General features: G+C 45.6%; 1 protein-coding gene across 2 annotated transcripts in view; it reads right to left on the reverse strand.

Annotated features, from left to right (window-relative positions):
• The window catches only part of LOC142573285 (uncharacterized), a 533,382-nt gene that overhangs the window by 315,299 nt on the left and 192,227 nt on the right, over window positions 1-25,856 (reverse strand). The window contains exon 3 of one of the 2 annotated variants that reach the window (XM_075682921.1): window positions 1,351-1,493. The exons of the other annotated variant lie outside the window; for it this stretch is intronic. Coding sequence (XP_075539036.1) covers window positions 1,351-1,493 — 143 coding nt within the window. The remainder of the gene's footprint in view (window positions 1-1,350; window positions 1,494-25,856) is intronic. 2 annotated transcript variants of the gene reach the window in all.

Consider the following 25,856-nt stretch of genomic DNA (forward strand, 5'->3'; position numbering starts at 1 on the left):
TCGTAGCTATATCGGCTGTCTTCCTTTTGCACACACTATTCAATATTCGTGACGCTCGCAGTCACGCAGAGTGGAGGAACTCGGCGCACTCACAGAAGCAGCACCGGATAAGTTGTTTATTCAGGATTGTGCAGTGAACAGTAGGTGCGCGTTGCGATCTGTAAAATCGCCTAAGCTATTCGCAGTCTTTCTGGGTGCACGGAAAGATTGCTCACGGAGGAGCAGAACTATACAAGAAATAGTGGTCATCATCCAGCCTGATCACTACGTCGCGCACTGCAAGCTCGTTGTACGAGTTTGTTTAAACTTGTCCTCTCCGATGCTTAGCCGCCATGCTCGCCCGATGAATGTAAGTGATGACCCCACCACAGCGTTCCCTCGTGGTATAATGCGAAGCGTACTAAATTACAATTTAGTTGGATATACATTCAGTGTACATCTTGTAAACTTTAAAATGCTTTTAAACCACGTTAAACTAACTAATAATATTGTACCAAATGCATTTGTTTTATAACTCGCTTGTGCGTGTAATGCACTCGGTAGAACGACAAACAAGTGAAAGAAGGCGCGACCATGCACCGACGGTATGATCACGTGAGCCCTAGTTTGTCGACCGCCCAGAAGGCAACGCCCAAGGAATGATAGCCACCCAGAGTGAATCTAGATAAACCAATGAAACTGGAGGCTTGTCGAAAGATAAAGTGTGTCTCGGTACGATTTGTGCTTTCATCTTGGGGTGTCGCCAGAGCTCGTGAAGATCCCGAGTTTCGCCAAACTCGGCGCATCCTGCATAGCACCCCTGTTCAACTTCTGTTATTCTGCACAAATAATGTTATCACAGAAAGGAGGAACACTAGAAACTGACAGAGCACGACCACTTACGGGTGCTGTGTTGTCCCGTTGTGAGCTCTTTTTTTTGTCCATGTTCAGCCAACCATTCCACATTAGCACTTTTATACAGCACATTTATCACTTGCACATGCATGTGATGTCATCGCAACCTAATTTGGGCGCGCTGCAGCGACTCACGGGCTGCGTTGTTGCTCTGCTATGCTCGAGCTCGCAGGATCTGATCCCGGCCACGGCGGCCGCGTTTCATTGGGGGAGAAGAAACGCCCCTGCCTCGTGCTGTCTCCTGGTGGTCGAAATTATTCCGGAGTTCACCACTGAGGCGTCTCGCATAATCAACTCGTGGTTTTGCACATAAAACTGAAGAATTCAATTCAAACCTAACTTGTAGCGCATAATGGCCATGTAGATTTTTCGGCTGATTTTTGTACTTTCATGCAAAGGTTCCCCATGAGTCGGGAAATGTTGGCTGCCTAGCCTGAGATGAAGTGTTGCACATACCTGACGCATGCGCAGGGCGGATTTTTGTCGCACTTGTTAAGGCAGTCGTACACCCTGTGCCTGTCGGGCAGTCGGCCAGCTTTCTTGTCGTGGCGTATGGTGCCCGCTGTGGTCATGTAGCCTTCACCCAGTGCTACGCTCGCCTGTCGCCATGCGTTCAAGAAAAAGAAATCACTATGATAAGCTTTACCAACATTTCTGTGACACTTCATAGTATATGGGACAGGTTCATAGAAGCTGTATCTGCTTCAGGGGCAAACAAGTATGTTGTCCATAGGAAATATCTTCAACCAGCTCAATGTCTACATAATGAGAAAGGCGTGAGGAAATAATTATTTATGCTGATTGCCACATATTCAGGATAGAGAATATGGTACACTTGTGAAAATATATAGGGTGTACAAGCTAACTTTAGTTAACCTATTTAAAGAAAATAAAACAAGAAGCACGGTACAAGTTACAACATCAGGACCCACTGTGTTCAATTTTCACACCACTCAGGAGTCAACACAGTAAGCCTTGTACCTCTATATTGCACTGTGTTTGTTTTTACAGCGAAGCTGTATATGGCTAGGTTCTGATGAAAAATGTGTCCGTGGGCAAGAGCGGTGAATGTTATTTCTGAATTTTACCATCTTAACGACCATGTTATGACGCACTACCTTCATGGCCATATTCAAAACACGGGATGGCGGAGCTCCTTTGCTCCCAATGAAGGGTCGAAAGTATAATAGAACGTCATGGTGTACCAGCCAATTGCCGACTTTATCGTCGACCTAGCTTGCCCCAACGGCAAGTGGAGTGTATTCTTCCTGATGGAACGGTTTGGAATTGTATGCTATACGGACGTCAATATGCCGATCACAATGACACCGGTCGTGTATAGATTTAACATTTGGCATGAACGTGTCTAGCGTAGCAGTACACCTGACCGTGGTGTACCACAGCGACCACAAAGCGACGGCCACTGCGGCAACGAACGAGGCATAATAAAGGTGATAACAACCACGAAGTTAGTGTCTGCGTCTTTATTCAATCAGTATAGCAATAATCATATAAATCAATAGAATTGTAATACAGTCAACATAATATAGCTGTGCTGGTTATCCTTCACAGAATGAAATGGCTATAAGTTGTTCCCTAAATTTTTTTTCTCGTCAAACAGCTTGGTAACGTTAGCTCGAACACATGGTATAATGCGACAAGCCTAGCTGCTGTTTATTGTTAACCTTTTCAATACTTTAACTTAATGACTGAGTTCGCTGCGTGCCATGCACCGCATCGCACATTTCAACAAATATATTTAAGGAAGGCTATCCTTGCGTACTTCCCCAGCTTTTGGCGCGGCTGGCTGGTTTCTTAGCGAATAGGCGGAGAAGGGGGATTTATCCACAAAAAATTAGGAGTTTCATGGCACCACGGTGCATCAGCGCAAAAATTCGATGCACTACCAAGTGGGCCACAGGTGGTTGCGCTTGCCCTGATTTTTCTTGCATCCTTTGTCCCGGCTTCGCGCTGTACCACGCAATCTAAAATGGAAAATCAGCTATCCCAAACATTCACCTTTCTAAGCCACAGGAGCATTTACATATTTTGTAGCATACAACTGCCGCGTGCATTTCAGCTGAGCTGAAGAACGGTGTTCTGCATAAGCACTGTAATGAAGAGACGCCCTTAGGCTGTTGCGCTCGGACTTCGGGCAGGGCGAGAAGATGACGAACTGTGAACGGGTGTTGCCTTTGTTCTCTCCGTTACGACACAAATATTGTCTGCAAATAAATTAATACTTGTCTTATGCATAAGCTGCAGCTTCGTTGGTAAAGGTGACTCATTAGCAAAAAATGAAGACTTGCATTGAACTTTCCCGCCCCTATGAGCGGCACGGCCGAAGTTCAGCATGGTGTGAATAACGTTGATGCTAAGGCAACAAGAGAGATCAAGGGAACAGGCCTGTCTCAAGTAGCAGGAAGCTTACGATTCTTTAATGCTGACGAGCTCAGTCCCGGGCCTTTCTAATGGAACGCACAAGTCATTAACTCGAACTCGAGGCTGTTTGTACCGCCAGGCACGTTATATTGCCACATGGTGTGGCACAGCAAGGGGACTGAAGAGGAGAATAAGGTTCGTCTCGGCCTCGCGTGGCGCTTATGTTTTGTAAAGTGCTACCGCCTGGATCTTCATTCAACGTGTATACTCCAGCAGAGTATCTGCGACAATTTGGTGAAGTTTGCTGGGTACGCTCAACTTATGCAGGAGACCCCACTGGGCAGCGAGAACCTCGCCCTACAAATGGAGTTGACTTCAGTCCACCGCACAAGCCGGCGAATCCGAGGCCTCGCCCCAGAATTTGGAAACCTCCAGGAAAAAGTGATGACTGCTACCACTGCGACTTCTACGGAAAGGGTGGCACCGACTTACTTAACGCTGCGGAACCCATAAGTGCCGACGGCTTCTCATGGCGACACATTTGAAGACGTCGAAGACTGGCTGGCGGAGTTCGAGCGCGTGGCTGCGTTTAACAAGTGGGACAACAACGCCAAGCTCAGGAACGTCTACTTCAGCCTCCAGGATGGTGCTTGCACGTGGTTTATGAGCCGCGAAAATGGCCTGTCTTCCTGGCCTGAGTTCCAGCACAAGCTACTGGAGACTTACTCCAACCCCTATTGTCAGGAAAAAGCGGAGCGGGCCCTTCAGTCACGCGTTCAAAAGCCCAACCAGAGAGACATGATGTACGTGAAGGACATGACGCGTCTGTTTCAGCGTGCCGATGCTAGCATGTCGGAAGAGAAGAAGGTGCGTCACCCGATGAGAGGCGTAAAGGAACAGCTCTTTCGCGGTCTTGTTTGGAATACGCCCAAGACTGTTGCGGAGTTCCTCACCGAAGATGGAAAAGACCGTTCAGCAAAAGTTGAACATGTACAACCGACAAGTAAATGCCTCCTGCACTCTGGATACGCCGGTAGGCTACGCGTGCGACGTCGCCTTGCTTTGCGAGCTGATTCGCTCAGTTTTTCACGACGAGCTACAGAAACACCACGGCACGTCGCCACCACCACTCTGCTCTCTCGCCAGAGTCGTACGCAACGAAGTACAGCAGGCACTGCAGGCATCTCTTTCCAACAGTGAAGCACCACCTCTGCCAAGCGAGTCCCGGCGCAAGACTTACGCAGAAATATTACTGAGCCCCGCCGAAGCTATTGCACCTACTTATGTTCCGGACAGGCCGCCATTGGAATATAAACCTGGCAACGTTTAACGCTAGAACGTTATCTAGTGAGGCGAGTCTAGCAGTGCTATTGGAGGAATTAGAGGGCAGTAAATGGGATATAATAGGCCTCAGTGAAGTTAGGAGGCCAAAAGAAGCATATACAGTGCTAAATAGCGGGCACGTCCTGTGCTACCGGGGCTTAGCCGATAGAAGAGAACTAGGAGTCGGATTCCTGATTAATAAGAATATAGCTGGTAACATACAGGAATTCTATAGCATTAACGAGAGGGTGGCAGGTCTTGTTGTGAAACTTAATAAGAGGTACAAAATGAAGATTGTACAGGTCTACGCTCCTACATCCAGTCATGATGACCAGGAAGTCGAAAGCTTCTATGAAGACGTGAAATCGGCGGTGGGGAGAGTGAAAACTAAATACACTATACTAATGGGCGACTTTAATGCCAAGGTAGGCAAAAAGCAGGCTGGAGACAAGGTAGTGGGGGAATATGGCATAAGCACTAGGAATAGCAGGGGAGAGTTATTAGTAGAGTTTGCGTAACATAATAATATGAGGATAATGAATACCTTCTTCCGCAAGCGGGATAGCCGAAAGTGGACGTGGAGGAGCCCGAACGACGAGACTAGAAATGAAATAGACTTCATACTCTGCGCTAACCTTGGCGTCATACAAGATGTGGACGTGCTCGGCAAGGTGCGCTGCAGTGACCACAGGATGGTAAGAACTCGAATTAGCCTAGACCTGAGGAGGGAACGGAAGAAACTGGTACATAAGAAGCCGATCAATGAGTTAGCGGTAATAGGGAAAATAGAGGAATTCCAGATCAAGCTACAGAACAGGTATTCAGCTTTAACTCAGGAAGAGGACCTTAGTGTTGAAGCAATGAACGACAATCTTGTGGGCATCATTAAGGAGTGTGCAATGGAAGTCGGTGGTAACTCCGTTAGGCAGGATACCAGCAAACTATCGCAGGACACGAAAGATCTGATCAAGAAACGCCAATGTATGAAAGCATCTAACCCTACAGCTAGAATAGAACTGGCAGAACTTTCGAAGTTAATCAACAAGCGTAAGACAGCTGACATAAGGAAGTATAATATGGATAGAATTGAACATGCTCTCAGGAGCGGAGGAAGCCTAAAAACAGTGAAGAAGAAACTAGGAATTGGCAAGAATCAGATGTATGCGTTAAGAGACAAAGCCGGCAATATCATTACTAATATGGATGAGATAGTTCAAGTGGCTCAGGAGTTCTATAGAGATTTATACAGTACCAGTGGCACGCACGACGATAATGGAAGAGAAAATAGTCTAGAGGAATTCGAAATTCCGAAGGTAACGCCGGAAGAAGTAAAGAAAGCCTTAGGAGATATGCAAAGGGGGAAGGCAGCTGGGGAGGATCAGGTAACAGCAGATTTGTTGAAGGATGGTGGACAGATTGTTCTAGAGAAACTGGCCACCCTGTATACGCAATGCCTCAAGACCTCGAGCGTACCGGAATCTTGGAAGAACGCTAACATAATCGTAATCCATAAGAAAGGGGACGCCAAAGACTTGAAAAATTGTAGACCTATCAGCTTACTGTCCGTTGCCTACAAAGTATTTACTAAGGTAATTGCAAATAGAATCAGGAACACCTTAGACTTCTGTCAAACAAAGGACCAGGCAGGATTCCGTAAAGGCTACTCAACAATAGACCATATTCACACTATCAATCAAGTGATAGAGAAATGTGCAGAATATAAGCAACCGTTGCATATAGCTTTCATTGATTACGAGAAAGCGTTTGATTCAGTCGAAACCTCAGCAGTCATGGAGGCATTACGGAATCAGGGTGTAGATGAGCCATATGTAAAAATACTGGAAGATATCTATAGCGGCTCCACAGCCACCGTAGTCCTCCATAAAGCAAGCAACAAAATCCCAATAAAGAAAGGCGTCAGGCAGGGAGATACGATATCTCCAATGCTATTCACTGCGTGTTTACAGGAGGTATTCAGAGACCTGGATTGGGAAGAATTGGGGATAAAAGTTAATGGAGAATACCTTAGTAACCTGCGATTCGCTGATGATATTGCCTTGCTTAGTAACTCAGGGGACCAATTGCAATGCATGGTCACTGACCTGGAGAGGCAAAGCAGAAGAGTGGGTCTAAAAATTAATATGCAGAAAACTAAAGTAATGCTTAACAGTCTCGGGAGAGAACAGCAATTTACAATAGGCAGCGAGGCACTGGAAGTCGTAAGGGAATACATCTACTTAGGGCAGGTAGTGACGGCGGATCCGGATCATGAGACGGAAATAATCAGAAGAATAAGAATGGGCTGGAGTGCGTTTGGCAGGCATTCCCAAATCATGAACAGCAGGTTGCCGTTATCCCTCAAGAGAAAAGTATATAATAGCTGTGTCTTACCAGTACTCACCTACGGGGCAGAAACCTGGTGGCTTACGAAAAGGGTTCTACTCAAATTGAGGACGACACAACGAGCTATGGAAAGAAGAATGATAGGTGTAACGTTAAGGGATAAGAAAAGAGCAGAGTGGGTGAGGGAACAAACGCGAGTTAATGACATCTTAGTTGAAATCAAGAAAAAGAAATGGGCATGGGCAGGACATGTAATGAGGAGGGAAGATAACCGATGGTCATTAAGGGTTACGGTCTGGATCCCAAGGGAAGGGAAGCGTAGCAGGGGGCGGCAGAAAGTGAGGTGGGCGGATGAGATTAAGAAGTTTGCAGGGACGGCATGGCCACAATTAGTACATGACCGGGGTTGTTGGAGAAGTATGGGAGAGGCCTTTGCCCTGCAGTGGGCGTAACCAGGCTGATGATGATGATGATGATGATGTTGCGCCGCCAGTCGCGTTGCAATCGGAGTAAGCCACTTCGACAACTCCGCTACCGTACTTCGACGACCGCCGAACACCTGCGAGGAAATCAGAGGTTTGGGGAGCACCCGATCGACGACTGCTGTGCTACCACTGCGGCGAAGCTGGTCATGTGTATCGGGAGTGCCCCTACCGACGACTCGGACTGCGGGGTTTTTCTATCGATTTGTCTCGACCTAGGTTCGGCGAAAGGCCACCCGACACCGCAGAATTCTTCGAACAGCAGCGCAGGCCGGGCACATCGCAGCGGCAGTCACGCTCACCCTCATCATCATCATTATCAGCCTGGTTACACCCACTGCAGGGCAAGCGCCCATACTTCTCCAACTACACCGGTAATGTACTAATTGTGGCCATGTTGTTTCTGCAAACTTCGTAATCTCATCTACCCACCTAACTTTCTGCCACTCCTAGCTACGCTTCCCAGCCCTTGCAATCCAGTCCGTTACACTTGATGACCATCGGTTATCTTCCTTCCTCAATACATGTCCTGCCCATACCCCCCCCCCCTTTCGTTTTCTTGATTTCAACTAAGATGTCATTAACTCGCGTTTGTACCCTCACCCAATCTGATCTTTTCTTATCCCTTAACGTTACACCTATCATTCTTCTTTCCATAGCTCGTTCCGTCGTCCTCAATTTAAGTAGAAACCTGTCCGTAAGCCTCCAGGTTTATGCCCCGTACGTGACTACTGCTATGACACAGCTGTTATACACTTTTCTCTTGAGGGGTAATGGCAACCTGCTCTTCATGATCTGAGAATACCTGCCAAGGCACCCTAGCCCGATCTTATTCGTCTGATTATTTGTCTCATGGTCCGGATCCGCGGTCACTACCTGTCCTAAATATATGTATTCCCTTACCGCTTCCAGTGCCTCGCTACCTATGCTAAGCTGCTGTTCTCTTCCGAGACTTCTAAACATTACTTTAGTTTTCTGCAGATTAATTTTTATACCCACCCTTTTGCTTTGCCTCTCCAGGTCAGGGAGCATGCATTGGAGTTAGTCCCCTGAATTACTAAGCATGGCAATATCATCAGTGAATCGCAAGGTACTAAGCTATTCTCCAGTAACTCTTATCCCCAATTCTTCTCAATCCAGGTCTCTCGCTACGCTCCCCCTAACTGCGGGGATATTTTTCTGCTCGTGATACCACCTCGAGGACGACGCATGGGCGATCACCAAGCCCACGCCGGGAAAACTGACGTCAGCGACCTTCCGATGCGGCGCCGCTGATACTCGACGCGCTGAAGACCTCGTATCGTGCCGACCGCAGAACAACGAAAACACGATCACGCCAGAACCAGTTTCCGCGAACAAAATTTCACTGGACATACCTGTGTTGATCGACGGCAGAAAATTGAGTGCACTTGTAGATACCGGCGCCGATTACTTTTCTTAGTGGCAAACTGGTGAGCGTTCTGAAAAAAGTTACGTCGCCCTGGAATGGGCCACCAGTTCGTACGGAAGGTGGCCACGTCGTCACACCGCTTGCCCTATGCATGCCAGAGTAGAAGTTCTAGGTGCTGCTTTTCTCACCACTTGTCTGGTTCTACGCGAGTGTTCCCGCGATTTAATTCTTGTGATGAACTTCTCCGGCAATATGGCGCCAATATTGATCTCCGCGAGCACTGCATCACTTTCTCGACACAAGGGGCAAGAACACAGACCGACGCCATTGGACACAGATTCGCAGTTCGCGTTTCGGTCGACAGCATTACGATACCGCCACGTGCGAGTGTTATTGTTCCGGTTAAGTCCGACGAGCTACAAGACGGTGAAGCCATTGTAGAAGGCGACATTTCTTTGTTGCTGACCCAAGGTATTTGTGTAGCTCGAAGCCTTAGGGAACTTCGTGATAGCCAGACAACGGTCCTCGTTACCAAGGTTACATTTGAGCATCGGCACATTTTTTGTGGCACTGCCATCGCCTTCGCCGAACCATCAACCAACATCGTCGAGTGCTTTGCTTCTGAAGTGGACAAAGAGGCCGGTCCGCTCAGAGATATCGATGTAAACTCCGAGCTTATGGATGACCAAAAGAGCGCCCTGCAGGAACTCTTGAACGAATTCCGGGCAGGCTTCGCTCGGGCTACTAAGGTGGGCAAAATGCCAATCACGGAGCACCGAATAACGACATCCGCCGACGCACGCCCCATCAAACAACAGCCTTATCGTGCCTCGCCGAAAGAACGTGAGTCAATTCAAGCCCAAGTCAAGGAGATGCTAGATGATGGTGTCATTCAGACTTCGCACAGTCCGTGTTCCTCCCCGGTCGTTCTAGTCAAGAAAAAGAGGGAACGCTTCGTTTATGTGCTGATTATCGACGCCTTAACCATGTTACCAAGAAGGATGTGTACCCACTACCACGTATCGGTGACTCTTTAGACAGGATGCAGTGAGCTAAGTATTTTTCGTCTCTCGATCTAAAGAGCGGTTACAGGCGAATTGAGGTTGATGAGCGAGACTGCGAAAAAACTGCTTTCGTCACTCGATATGGCCTTTACGAATTCAGAGTACTTCCTTTTGGTCTCTGTTCGGCACCAGCAACTTTCCAGCGAACGATGGACACCGTTCTCGCTGCTCTGAAGTGGCAAAACTGCGTCGTCTACCTCGACGACGTGGTTGTTTTTTCGGCGACATAGGACGACCACCTGAAACGACAGTCGGGCAGTTCTCGAAGCCATCCAATCAGCTAACCTCACCCTTAAGCCTCAGAAGTGTCATTTTGACATCAAGAAGCTGATGTTTCTGGGACACATGGTCAGCGCGGAAGGCGTTAGCCCCGATCCTGCGAAAACTGCCGATGTAGTCTCGCTTCCAACAGCGACCGACAAGAAAGGTGTCCGACGCTTCCTGGGCTCTTGCGCATACTACCGGCGTTTCATTGAAAATTTTTCGAAGATGACGGAGCCGCTGACTCGCCTCACGAGCGACGATGTATCGTTCATCTGAGCCTCAGAGCAAGAGTCTGCTCTCACCGAGCTTCGACAGCGTCTGTTGTCAGCGCCAGTTTTGGTCCACTTTGATGAGAAGGCGGACACGAAAGTTTATACAGATGCCAGCAACGTTGGGCTTGGTGCGCTGCTTGTACAACGGCAGGAAGGTATTCAAAGGGTGATTGCCTATGCAAGTCGCTCACTATCTCGTGCAGAGACCAACTACAGTACCACGGAGAAAGAGTGTCTTGCCGTCGTATGGGTGCTGGCCAAATTTCGACCTTACCTCTACGTCCGCCAATTCAAAGTTGTGACCAACCGTCACTTGTTATGCTGGCTTGCAAATCTCCGGGACCCTTCTGGACGACTGCCATGGTGGAGTCTACGTTTGCAGCAGTACGCCGTGACCATTATGTACAAGTCATGTCGCATACACGAAGACGCTGACGCACTCTCGCGCACCCCTATCGACACTACCGACCAAGACATTGAGGACGACGGCGTTTTCCTTGGGGCCGTAAGCGTTACGGATTTGTCCACATGGCAGCGCGCAGACGACACACTACGGCCTATATTCGAACATCTCGAAGGACGAAACCGATCAATACCCTGGCATATCGCTCGAGGATTGTCGCCATTTTGTTTACAACATGGGGTCTTGTTTAAGAACTCCGCTGCCACCAACAAGACCTACCTTTTGGTCGTTCCAGCAGACCTCCGTGCCGAAGTTTTGTTCACCTGTCATGACGAGCCTCCGTCTGGCCATTTGTGTTTTACGCAAACGCTTGATAGAGTGCGCAAATCCTACTACTGGCCGAAACTAGCCGAGTATGTTAAGCGGTACGTCCAAGCCTGCCGTGAATGCCAGCGCTGAAAGACGCCAGCTGTGAAGCCTGCGGGATTGGTGAATCCGATCGACACACCTGGGAAAACTTTGGACCAGGTTGGCATGAATCTTCTGGGTCCGTTTCCACTGTCATCTTGTGACAACAGGTACATAATCGTCGCCACGGACTATTTAACGTGGTATGCTGAGACAAAGGCGCTTCCTCGAGGCACAGCTTCCGAGGTTGCCCAGTTTTTCATACGGAGCATCGTCATACTGCATGGCGCCCATCGCACGTCATCACAGAACGAGGCAAAGCATTTACAGCACCGCTCATTGAAGACGTTTTTAAACTCAGCTACACGACCCATCGAAGGACAACTGCCTATCATCCGCAGACGAACGGCTTGACCGAACGACTGAACAAAACGATGACTGACATGTCGTCTATGTACGTAGAGATGCAGCACAAGACGTGGGACGAGACACTCCCTTAGGTAACGTTTGCCTATAATACTGCTACGCAAGAAACAACACACTTCGCGACATTTTACCTCGTTTACGGCCTTGAAGTGCAGTCTATGTTAGAAGAAATGCTGCCGTGCGACAACATCGATCATCTCGACCTCGCCCAAGATGCCGAACTTTTCGTGCGACGCGCGGAAGAAGCCCGTCAGCATGCCCGAGTGCAGATAAAGAAACAACAGAGCATCGATGCGCACAGGTAAAAGAGAAAGGTAAAGAAACAGTAATAAACAGCTATGATAGCTACTGATTTTTGTGCAGAGTCAGTTCATGCACTTTAGCGGACGCAATATTTGCGAACAGTTAGACGCGTCAAATGCATAATTAACAGAAACATTTAAATATATGTTGCTATCGATCACTGTTGTGTTACATGCTTAAATGTGAAAGTTTCATACAATCGTATTTACAGACTGTTTTACTCTGTCTTATTATCCTGTAATGCTCCTTTCCGAGATATTCATTCTCAATTTTGAAACTAATCCATCTAACTTCGCATTCCAGGCCGTTGATCTTGACACAATGTCAAGCCTCCATTGTGATGCAGCTCACTAATTCTGGTATATTGTGTTTAAAAATGCGTGAAGCTGATGAAAGCTGCTCGCTCACTACGGGCTGGCAAAAAGAAATGACTGACTAACATTGACTTTCCCTCACCACCTGATGTGCTTATATCCATTCCCTCATAGCGAAATTAGCGGTGTTCCAAGTTACTTGGTTAATATCTTGGAACAGAAGTACTCCAGGTGAATCAAAGTGAATAATTCTTCAAATGCAATGGTCCTTTCACACTAAAAATCAGAATATACCATAATGTGTTTTTCTCAGTTTTGTGTTTCCTGACTCTAACTTGACTGGAACGTTGTGCCCGACATAGCACATAAACCACCTGTCCAATTAGATTTTGTGCAGCTAGCATCGCCTTTTCTATTGAAATTGTTGTTGCTTTGACCATTTTTGATTAAATACACTAGGACACTTTGTTGCGGAGTTAAGTAGACAGTGAACGCAAATAGCAAGTGCCGTAAAAAGCTCACCTCATACGATAAACATTGACGCTCGACACAACCAGTGCTGTAAAAGTTTGTACATATTTGGCATGTTTTCAATACCCATGAAGTTTTTAGAAAGTAAACATCCACGATTTTTTCGAACTCTGGGCACGGTTCGACAAAGCAAGCGCTGGCAGTCATGTTGCTACCTAAGCCAAACTTCACATGGATTTACAATTGGAGGCATGTCTTACTGCATGGCATTACTTGTGCGATGAACTTTAACAATTCTAAACCTACAGACAAACAGGGACCGAATTCATAAAGCTTTCAGATCATCTGGCCACTGTTTACCGTTTGACCCCAGCCTTTATGAGTTGAATTCGCTGTCATCTGCTGGCACACGGACGCTTATAGAACTGAAATGTTCAATATACCTAGCCAGTGTGAAAAAATTGGAGGACGCTTAAGCTTCGCCTTCAAGAGTGGAACGCGACAGCGATCCCGTCGACCCGCCAAGGGGTATTGGGCTACGGCGCAGCGACTACGCGCCCCGCATCGGACGCGGTGAGCGTCGAGCAACGCAGCGTTCGGCGCGACAACGAAATGTGCGCCTCAGCAAGCGACGCACGCCTGAGCCTTAGAAACAGCTCGTTTCTAAGGTAACACCGCGTTCACTAGAGGCGCTTTTGTACCGCTTTGAAGCATCGAACTCGTGGCTCAGTGGTAACGTCTCCGTCTCGCACTCCGGAGACCCTGGTTCGATTCCCACCCAGCCCATCTTGGAAGTTGCTTTTTATTTATGAAGTGCCTGCCGTGATTTATCGCTCACGGCCAACGCCGCGGACGCCGACGCCGACACCGACGCCGACGCCGACGACACCGGCTTTTCTGCGACACGAGCTCCTTAACGCTATCGCGTTAATATAAGAAGAGACACGCAAGATGAGTGATTGATTTGTAGAGTTTATTGGCACAAGGGCCAGATGTGGCCAAAGAGCGCCAGGTCGACGATCCGTGCTTCTCAATGATATATGAGTGTTGATAGCGGGAAGTATATGAAAGGGCTGTATAGTGGCCTGAAATATTCGCTAAATAGTGCAAAATATACATGTGGTGCAATGTGGCTGTAAAATGGCCTAAAATTTGTTCGCTCTAAAGTGCGTAAAATACAAGTACATACATATTAATAGTGACAGTGATTGATCGTTTTTGCGATGACAACAGATGTTTCACGAGATGAGGGATGATCAGTAAAATATGTAGTGTCTCTAGCACTTGTGCCAGAGCAAGGCCTTGAAGGCAAGGGCTGGGAGGCACGTGCTCTAGAAAACGGTTTCAGTGCAGCTACGACCTCCAGGTGGAGGCCGTGCTACAAGTAGCCCGACAAAATCACATTTAGGGTGTCAGTTTCAAATAAAATATTTTAATACTGATTGAAAAGTCAAAAAGGGGTTCATTGCTCAGAAAGAATGCTGGATGTAACGGTATGTGTTGCAGATAAGCTGAGGGGAAGTACTTTTTTCTTTGTGCCTCTATTTCAGCGCATTCGATAAGGACATGAATAACTGTAAGCCTCTTGCCACATTTGGTACATGTCGGAGGTTCGCTTCCTGTCAAAAGGTAGGAGTGAGTGCCGTAACTATATCCTATGCTTAATCTACAAAGAAGTACTTCCTTATCCCTTGCTGTTCTTTCAAATATCCAGTTTCCTAATTTGGGTTTGATAACGTGCAGCTTTTTCCCTACTGCATTATCTCATTGATCCTGCCAGTATTTCCTCAGTTTATCGTGTAAGAAGGGCTTATGTTCTGTTGCTGGTATAGGTTTATTCACATCCGTTTCATTAAAGGCGACTGACGTTGCACTTTCGTCAGCAGCTACATTACCTTTTATGCCCCTATGGACAGGTACCCAACATAGGACGATATTTTGGTTGTAGATTAAGGCTAAGCATAGATGTGTGTATAGTTCATTAGAAACAGGATTCGTATGTTTCCGAAAACTCATTAGGGCCCGTATTACGCTTAATGAATCTGTGAGAGATGATGGCCTTATTGAGATTTCTTTGTGTGATGGTGTTTTACAGCTTACAGTATTGCGTACGCTTCAGCCGTGAAAATACTTGTGTTGGAATTTAGAGTACCGGAGGTGGAAAAAAATGGCCCAAGAGCTGCATACGCGACACCAGCAGATGATTTGGAAGCATCTGTATAAAACTCGGCACAGCAGTACTTCGCTCGGAGTTCGAGGAAGTGTGATCGTATGTGGGCCTCAGGTGCATGTATTATTATTTCGACAAAAAAGATGTCGCACTCCGTGATCTGCCATTCCCAAGGCGGTGGAAGGCGAGTGGTAGGCACTAGAATATTTTCTAAGAGATGGATGTCTGTTTCTTCTGCTATTGCTTCCAAGCGCAGGCTCAAAGGAGTTCTAATAAGTTAGTGGTTACGGCAAAGTCTGGAAGCAGACAGGTCGCTAACGAAGGAATGACATAGATGCTCGGTGTTTGATTTTACTTTAGTGTAGTACGAAAGACTTAAGAATGTCCTGCGTAGATGTAAGGACCATTCGTGGGACTCGACGTACAGACTTTAAACAGGGCTCGTTCTAAAGGCACCTGTTACCGGTCTTATACCAAGGTTGTGAACATGGTCGAGAATCTTTAGCGCACTCTAAGTTGCGGCGTGGTAATAGAGTTCGTGAATGCCACGACGAGCCATAGGTGGCACAGAAGTGTTGCTTCCGCTCGTGGTAGCCCTGGTGGAAGAGGGAGTTGCAAATTTGGATCCAATATGTGAAGACATGCGTTCGTGAATTCACCGGTGTTCCACAGTTTGCGTAAGCTCGCGTGTGACGGAGCGAAGACTTGTGGCTGCATCTGTTCTTGACAGTGGTATGGTTATAATATGGGCACAGTCGTAGGCTGGTCAGGCAGCGTCATCCACACTGTGATTTCCCCAAAATTCCGCAGTGATCCGGTATCCGCTGGTAGCTGATGATGTGCCCCTTTTCGATTGCGTGATGGGGAAGTTGTCGGATGTCTGCGACTAATTCCGCAATAGGTCCGTGATTGAAAGAGGACAACAGTCGCAAAAGATGGACACAGAATGTATTGATTTGCGACCAATAATCTGCAAAGCAGCACGGACAGCTGCAAGTTCTGCAGCCGTCGATGATGTCATGCGAGACGTCGTGTATTTGATGGTGACAGATTCTGCCGGAATTACCACTGCTCCAGCTGAACCTATTTATCATTTATGTAGATATTGCCTATAATTATCTTGCCTACAAGTCAGGTCATTTACACCAAGACGCCGGCTGCTTGTCCCGCCACACAGTCGATCGTCCTGATGTTATTTCGACCAATGCTGATTCTGTATTTTCGCTATTTCCTTTCCCTGACCTCGCTGACGAACAGCGTCGAGATCCAAACATACATGGTATCATGGGCAAGCATACATCTTGGTCAAGTGATCACTTCTTTAGCATGTTCCAACTCCAGGATGGCACTTTAGATCGGTGCAGCAGGCACCATAGTGGACCTGACATGTGCTAGTCTTTCCCCGGCGTCTGCGTACCACTGTTTTCTCCCAGCTACACCATGTACCAACTTCTAGTCACCTCGGGGAAACTCGTACGTACGACCGTTCCCGGCGACGATTTTTTTCTCCTGCTTTCTACCAAAATGCTTAGTACCGCTATGTCAGTGCGCCGTAAGAAGCCGTCTGCTCTCCCTGCTGGTCAACTCCAAACTCTTGAAGTTCGCGCCGAACCCATCTATCGTGTTGGTGTACACCTCCTTGGACCTTTCTCCACGTCTGATTTTGGCAACATTGGATTGTCGTCGCAACTTATTATACAACTTGGCTCGCGATCCCCAGACCTCTTCTAACCTCCCCTGTAACAAACGTAGCCGACTTCCTGTTGCACAGTATCATTCTTCACCACGGCACTCCTAGTCAGCTTCCCGCCTACAGGGGTCACTCCTTCCTCTCTAAAGTTGTGGACATGCTCTGTTCCTGTTCTTCCAAGACAAAAATCCTACTGCTTTCAATCCGCCGACGACTGATTTTTTACGGCTTAATCAAACAATGAGGGACGTGCTCTCCCTGTATGCTTCTGATTACCATCATGACTAGAATACTGGTCGCCTTTGTGTTAGCCCGGTCGCATACGTTACTCCATTTGTCTTATTTGCACATAAATCATTGCGTCACAGCGCTGCAGCTTGCTTGCCATTGTATTTGTTGTACGACCAAGATGCGGTAGTGCATTTTGATACAATGCTGCCTACTGTCCTGGACTCCGTGTCTGAGTATGCCCGCGATGTCATTGCCGGAGCGGAATAGGCAAGCCAAGTTGGTCACCGTTGCCTTTATGTTTCTCAGAACAAAAAGAAAACCATTTATGATGGAAAAAAGAGCATGAAAGAGAACGTAGCTGAAAAGGAGCTGGTGCTGACAAAGTTCAACTGGAAGAAAAGTCCGAACAGAAAATTCCTACCGAGCAGCCACAGGGCTGGACGAGATTCCTGCCAATAGGTAGAATAATGAACTAGGACCCAAAAGTAAGGATGATCTGCTAAAAGCAGTAGAAAAAAGTTTAAATATTAGAAGAATACCATACACTTGGGCAGAAGTAAGCAAGAATTTATTTATAGATGTAGAGCGGAAAAAGAATTCACTCGTATAGACCATTGACCATTGTATCGATGATATGCAGGGTAGCAATGCAGGCGATTAAAGCTGCAAGCATGGGCAGAGAATAATGAAATACTGGTGGAAATTGAGAATGGCTTCGGAATGGGTAGGCGTCTGGATGACTTCTTTGTCCTCACTCAGTGTATCGAAATGTTCAGAGAAGGTAGACCATTACCTGTATGATTTTAGACAGTACCGTAGTCTATGTGAACGTAGACCGCAACATTTGATGGGGTATTCTGGAAGGGAAAGGCATAGGGAATGACGGTACACAGCTTTTGAGGAAGATTAACCTTGATTCATCATCATCATCATCACCAGCCTGGTTAGGCCCACTGCAGGGCAAATGGTTCTCCCATACTTCTCCAACAACCACGGTCATGTGCCAATTGTAGCCATGTCGTCCTTGCAAACTTCTTAATCTCATCCACCTGCCTAACTTTCTGCCGCCCCCTGCTACGCTTCCCTTCCCTTGGAATCCAGTCCGTAACCCTTAATGACCATCGGTTATCTTCACTCCTCATTACATGTCCTGCCCATGCCCATTTCTTTTCCTTGATTTGAAGATGTCATTACCTCGCGTTTGTTCCCTCACCCAATCCGCTATTTTCTTATCCCTTATCGTTACACCCATCATTCGTCTTTCCATAGCTCGTTGCGTCGTCCTCAATTTATGTAGAACCCTTTTCGGAAGCCTCCAGATTTCTGCCCCGTAGGTGAGTACTGGTAAGACACAGCTATTATAAATTTTTCTCTTGAGGGATAATGGCAACCTGCTGTGTATGATCTGAGAATGCCTGCCAAACGCACCCCAGCCCAATCTTATTCTTCCAATTATTTCAGTCTCATGATCTGGATCCGCCGTCACTACCTGCGCTAAGTATATGTATTCCCTTACCACTTCCAGTTCCTCGCTACCTATTGTAAATTGCTGTTCTATTGCGGCACTGTTAAACATTACTTTAGTTTTCTGCACATTAATTTTTAGACCCACTCCGCTGCTTTGCCTCTCCAGGTCAGTGAGCATGCAGTGCAATTGGTCCCCTGAGTTACTAAGCAAGGCAATATCATTAGCGAAACGCAAGTTACTAAGGTATTCACCGTTAACTTTTATCCCCAATTCTTCCCAATCCAGGTCCCAGAATACCTCCTGTAAACACGCTGTGAATAGCATTGGAGAGATCGTGTCTCCCTGGCTGACGAGTTTAATGAGATTTTGTTGCTTTCTTTAGGGAGAACTACGGTGGCTGTGGTGCCGCTATAGATTTTAAGTATTTTTACATACGGCTCGTCTACTCCCTGATTCCGTAATACCTCCTTGACTGCGGAGGTTTCGACTGAATCATATGCTTTGTCGTAATCAATGAAAGCTTTATATAAAGGTTGGTTATATTCCGCACATTTCTCTATCACCTGATTGATTGTGTGGATATGGTCTATTATTAAGTAGCCTTTACGGAATCGTGCCTCGTCCTTTGCTTTACAGAAGTCTAAGGTGTTCCTGATTCTATTTGCGATTACCTTAGTAAATAGTTTCTACGCAGCTCATCGGTCTATAATTTTCAAGTCTTTGGCGTCCCCTTTCTTATGGATTAGGATTATGTTAGCGTTCTTCCAAGATTCCGGTACTCTCGAGGTCATGAGGCATTGCGTATACAGGGTGGCCAGTCTCTCTAGAACTGTCTGCCCACCATCCTTAACCGAATCTGCTGTTACTTGATCCTCCCCAGCTGCCTTCCCCCTTTGCGTAGCTCCCAAGGCTTTCTTTACTTCTTCCGGTGTTACCTGTGGGATTTCGAATTCCTCTAGACTATTCTCTCTTCCATTGTCATCGTGGGGGCCACTGGATCTGTATAAATCTCCATAGAACTCCTCAGCCACTTGAACTATCTCATCCATATTAGTAATGATATTGCCGGCTTTGTCTCTTAACGCGTACACCTGATTCTTGCCAATTCCTAGTTCCTCCGTTCCTGAGAGCCTGTTCGATTCTATCCATATTATACTTCCTTATGTGAGCTGCCTTACGCTTGTTGACTAACTTCGAAAGTTCTGCCAGTTCTATTCTAGCTATAGGGTTAGACGCTTCCATAGATTGTCGTTACTCGATCAGATCTTTCGTCTCCAGCGATAGCTTACTGGTATCCTGTTTAACGGAGTTACCACCGACTTCTAATGCACACTCATTAATCATTCCCACAAGATTGTCGTTCATTGCTTCAACACTAAGGTCTTCTTCCTGAGTTAAAGCCGAATACCTGTTCTGTAGCTTTTTCAAGAATTCCTCTATTTTCCCTCGCACCGCTTACTCATTGATCGGCTTCTTATGTACGAGTTTCTTCCGTTCCCTCCTCAGGTCTAGGCTAATTCGAGTTCTTACCATCCTGTGGTCACTGCAGCGCACCTTGCCGAGCACGTCCACATCTTGTATGATACCAGGGTTAGCGCAGAGTATGAAGTCTATTTCATTTCTAGCCTCGTCGTTCGGGCTCCTCCACGTCCACTTTCGGCTATCCCGCTTGCGGAAGCAGGTATTCATTATCCACATATTATTCTGTTCCGGAAACTCTACTAATAACTCTTTCCTGCTATTCCTAGTGCCTACGCTATATTCCCGCTCTGCCTTGTCTCCAGCCTGCTTCTTGCATACCTTGGCATTGAAGTCGCCCATCAGTATAGTGTATTTTGTTTTCACTCTACCCATCGCCGATTCCACGTCTTCATCGAAGCTTTCGACTTCCTGGTGATCATGACTGGATGTAGGGGCGTAGACCTGTACAATTTTAATTTTGTACCTCTTATTACGTTTCACAACAAGACCTACCACCCTTTTGTTAATGTTATGGAATTCCTGTATGTTACCAGCTATATTTTTATTAATCAGCACTCTGACTCCTAGTTCTCGTCTTTCCGCTAAGCCCCGGTAGCACAGGACGTGCCCACTTTTTAGCACGGTATGTGCTTCTTTTGGCCTCCTAACTTCACTGAGCCCTATTATATCCCAAATACTGCCCTCTAAGACCTCCAATAGCACTGCTAGACTCGCCTCACTAGATAGCGTTCTAGCGTTAAACGTTGCCAGGGTCATATTCCTATGGTGGCCTGTCTCCGCCGTAACCCTGGCATCATACAAGATATGGACGTGTTCGCCAAGGTGCGCTGCAGTGAACATAGGATGGTAAGAAGTCGAATTACCGTAGACTTGAGGAGGGAACGGATGAAACTGGTACATAAGAAGGCGATCAATGAGTTAGCGGTAAGAGGGAAAATAAAGGAATACCGGATTCAGCTAGAGAACAGGTATTCGGCTTTAACTCGCGAAGGGGACCTTAGTGTTGCAGCAATGAACGACAATCTTAGGACCCTTATTAAGGAGTGTGCAATAGAAGTCAGTGGTAAGTCCGTTAGACAGGATTCCAGTAAGCTATCGCAGGAGACAAAATATCAGATCAAGAAACGCCAATGTATGAAAGCCTCTGACACTAGAGCTAGAATAGAACTGGAAGAACTTTCGAGGTTAATCAATAAGCGTAAGACAGCTGACATAAGGAAGTATAATTTCGACAGAATTTAACATGCTCTCACGAACGGAGGAAGCCTAAAAGCAGTGAAGAAGAAACTAGGAATAGGTAAGAATCAGACCCATGCGTTAAGAGTCAAAGCCGCCAATATCATTACATATATGGATGAGATAGTACAAGTGGCTGACGAGTTCTATAGAAGATTTATACAGCACCAGTGGCACCCATGACGATAATGGAACAGAGAATAGTCTAGAGGAATTTGAAATCCCACGAGTAACGCCGGAAGAACTAAAGAACGCCTTGGGAGCTATGCGAAAGGGGAAGGCAGCTGGGGGGATCAGGTAAAAGCAGATTTGTTGAAGGATGGTGGGCAGATTGTTCTAGAAAAACTGGCCACCCTGTATACGTAATGCCTCATGACCTCGAGCGTACTGGAATCTTGAAAGAACTCTTACATAATCCTAATCCATAAGAAAGGGGACGCCAAAGACAAAAAATTATAGACCGATCAGCTTGCTGTCTGTGGCCTACAAAGTATTTACTAAGGTAATCGCAAATAGAATCAGGAACACCTTAGACTCCTGTCAACCAATGGACCAGGCAGCGTTCCTTAAAGGCTACTCAAGAATAGACCATCTATCGATCAGGTCATAACGAAATGTGTGGAATGTAACCAACCCTTATATATACCTTTCATTGATTACGAGAAAGCGTTTGATTCAGTCGAAACTTCAGTAGTCATGCAAGTATTTAAGACTCAGGTTGTAGACGAGCGGTGTGTATAAATACTGAAAGACATCTATAGTGGCTCCACAGCCACCGTAGCGCTCCATAAAGAAAGCAACAAAATCCCAATAAAGGAGGGCGTCAGGCAGGGAGATATGATCCCTCCAATGCTATTCACTGCGTCCTTACAAGCGGTATTCAGACCTGCATTGGGATAAATTAGGCATCATGTTTCATGTTTCTCAAATCATGTTTATTTTTTTTCCAAAGAACTTTGGTAGGAGGCCCGAACAAAAAGTGGAAGCTAGTCCACTTGACGAGGGTTCAGGCCCCCTTTTACAAGGCACAGCGAAGGTGAGAAGTCGACAAATAAACAATTGAATCAGTTTTACATAACAAAATAATAACTAGTTTACAATAGCACAGGCGTACAAATGAGGAGAAAACAATCTTAACAACATATAAGTGAATTTTACGTTTTCTTATAAAGTTGTTATTCGACATGCACAAAAAAGTTGCGGAGTCTTGTTCTATTACTACTTTTTATCATTAATGTCTGTTTGTGTAGATAATTTATTAGCATAGGAAGAGAACAGCGAAGCATTTGCTCACCGTAGGATGTTCTCGAAAATGGTATTTGCCAGGGTTCCGTGCTACGAGTGTCATGTATCGGCGTTCGAATTGTCAGGTCTGCAAAGGAAGCTAATAAATTTCCAGGATTGTTCATGCTTTGTTTATATCTTATCGCCAGATGATACGAGTAAAGATTGTGAGTAGAAACTAAATTAAAACGATGAAAAAGTGGTTTAGTATGAGCGTGGTAATCTGCATTGGCTATATGTCGAAGAGCTTTCTTTTGGAGTACGAATATGCGATTTAAGCTCGTTGTTGTGGTTTTCCCCCAGACAGGGATACAGTAATTAAGATGAGAAAGGAACAGAGCATTTTAAATTTTTAGTTTAACCTCTTGTGGTAAAAAGAATCGAAACTTTGCTAAAATACCAACAGACTTTGCAATACGGGTAATAACGTGATTGATGTGCAGATCCCAGGACATGTTTTTATGAAAATGGACACCAAGTGCTTTAACAGAGTCGACAACTTCTACAATGTCATTACCGAGGAGAAGATTACCTTCTAGCACAGCACGTGATTGTTTGGGGGAAAACAGGATTGCCTTTGTTTTATTAACGTTTATCTCCAATGAATTTAGCTTGCTCCAGGAGTTCAATTTGTCAAGGCAATCGTTTATATCGAGGTGAAGTGTCGTAGTGTTAGAGTTTCTGAACAGTAGTGTCGTGTCATCCGCATAAATAACAAATGTCGGTCTCACGCTTATCTTAATTATGTCGTTAATGTAAAAGTTAAATAGAAGGGGACCGAGGATGCTCCCTTGGGGAACACCAGCATTCACATTTTTAAATGAGGAAAGAGAATCACCTATCATTACGGCTTGTTTACGAAATTTTAGGTAAGAGGTTAGAAGTCGTAGGAGTGTGCCTCGTATACCATACAGCTCGAGTTTTTTTAGCAACGTTATATGGTTCAGGCGATCGAAGGCCTTTGAAAAATCTATATATATACCAGCTATAATTTCCCTCTCTTCAAAAGCTTTTAAAATTATTTCCTTTTGGTTTAATAAAGCGAGTTTTGCTGATCTGCCCTTACGAAAGCCGTATTGAGCGTTAGTTATTAAGTTGAAGTTAGAGGCGAAATTTTCGATTCTACCATGTATTATTTTTTCTAGTGCTTTTGAGAACGCTCGAAGAATGGAAATAGGGCGATAGTTAGAAAACTGGTTTTTATCACCTCCTTTGTGAATAACAATTATTTTAGACAGCTTCATCCGCTCGGGGAAATTTCCAGTAATAATCGTTTGGTTATAAATATGTGCGAGTGGTGCTGCAATTATATCAATGGTGTACTTAACAGGTTTTAATTGTAGGTTATCCAGATCGCAGACATTACTATTTTTAAGCAGGTTAAAAGTCATTTTAACCTCATGCACACTCGTAGGGTTCAGATATATACTATTTTTATTACTCTGGATTTGATTAACAGCCTCAGGATAGTGGGACGTGTTCACTAGATTGACAAAAAAATCATTGAATGCTTCAGCGAATTGGCTGCCCTTTAAAACCAGACCATTTACGCTCATCTCTTGAGCACTTTGAGCCGCAGGTGAACGATTCAATAATTCATTTATCCTTTTCCATACTACATCTGCCTTTGCATTACGTTCCAAATTGAAAGATGTTAATAGGTACTCCCTTTTCGCATTGCGAAGAAAGGCGGTTGTATTGTTTCTATGTTGCCTAAATTGTTCCCAGTCATCAGGGTTTCTCGTGGACAAGAACTTTCTATAAAGTTTGTCTTTCTTTTTTATCAGTTTAAGGCAGAAGTTCGAAATCCAAGGTTTCCGCGATCGGCTGGATTTTTTTATAGTAATTAAAGGAAAAGACTCATGGTAGGCTTCCTTAAACAAACGTAAGAATGTATCATACGCTTCATCAACTGTATCTGCGTGATATATAGGGTCCCAATCTATTGTTTTTAGCTTAGAGCGAAATGTTTCAAGCGTGATTCGATTAATGTTTTGAATTTTCCGATTATCTGAATGTTGTGTGGCCATCTTATGGTGCGGCGACCTAATAAGCAGAAATATAGGTAAGTGATCGCTAATATGGGAGGCGAGAACACCACCTATATTATCATGCGGTGCTAAATTGGTAATGAATAGATCGATTAATGTGCTTGTGGCCGATGTAATGCGTGTTGCCGTGTTAACCGTGCAGTGAAAACCATTTGAATCTAAAAGCGTCTGGAAGGTGTGCCGCGGGGTGGATGCGTCCAACATGTTAATATTAAAATCTCCACCAAGGACAAGTGTCAGTTCATTTTGGTTTACATACATGAACAGATCTTCAAGGTAGGCAAAGAAATTGAGTAAATTCCCATCAGGCGGGCGGTACATGACAGCAAACATATGATCATTGGATCGGACAACAAGACTTTCTACGTCATTCGTCATTAACGAATAGTTTTCCATTAAATCGCATCTGACACTTTTCACATACATAAGCAACCCACCACCATTTCCGTTACTTCTGTTTTTCGAAAAACTGCTGTAATTTTCATGTTTAGGAGTGTCACTTTCTGAAGTAAGCCATGTTTCGCCAAATTGAAACTGTTTAGCAGAATACCTAACTGATCTTCTTTGTTCCGTAGCGACCTTACATTCAAGTGAAAACATGTGAATCCTTTAATATATTCTAATACAAATAGTTTATTTACGTCATCGGGTGTAACGGCCATTCCTTTGTGAACCGAGCAAACAAATGCAGTTATGTAGGCTTACTGAATCTTATCAATGTCCCGTGCACCTGGCACTCGGATAACTCGGAAGTCTTCATCTTTACGCGCGAAAATATGACCATTTTTGACCCACACGAACTTCCAGTTTGACACTCTCTTTTTCTCAATGGCCATCCCCAGGAGCCGCTTCAATGGTGGACACAAATGTTCGTTCACAAATATGGGTTCATTTGAGGAGCGGCCAAGGTCATGCATGGTAAGCCTAGTCTTTTTCGCCTTCTGAAGAAATGCGTCACGCTTGCAGCGGCTCTTAAACCGCACGACAATGGCATAGAAGTTAATGGAGAATACCTTTGTAACTTTCCATTCGCTGATGATATTGCCTTGCTCAGTAACCCAGGGGACCAATTGCAATGCATGATCACTGACCTCGAAAGGCAAAGTGGAAGGGTGGGCCTAAAAATTAATCTGCAGAAAATCACAGTAATGTTTAACAGTCTCGAAAGAGAACAGCATTTTGCGATAGGTAGCGAGGCACTGGAAGTAGTAAAGGAATACATCTACTTAGGGCAGGTAGTGACCGCGGATCCGGATTATGAGACAGAAATAATCAGAATAATAATAATGGGCTGGGGTGCGTTTGGCAGGCATTCTCAGATCATGAACAGCAGGTTGCCATTATCCCTCAAGAGAAAGGGTGTAAGAGCTGTGTCTTACCAGCACTCACGTACGGGGCAGAAACCTGGAGGCTCATGAAAAGGGTTCTACTTAAAGTGAGGACGACACAGCGAGCTATGGAAGGAAGAATGATGGGTGTAATGTTAAGGGATAAGAAAAGAGCAG

Source organism: Dermacentor variabilis, chromosome 2 (genome assembly GCF_050947875.1).
Source record: "Dermacentor variabilis isolate Ectoservices chromosome 2, ASM5094787v1, whole genome shotgun sequence".
In the NCBI taxonomy this organism is placed as follows: Eukaryota; Metazoa; Arthropoda; class Arachnida; order Ixodida; family Ixodidae; genus Dermacentor; species Dermacentor variabilis.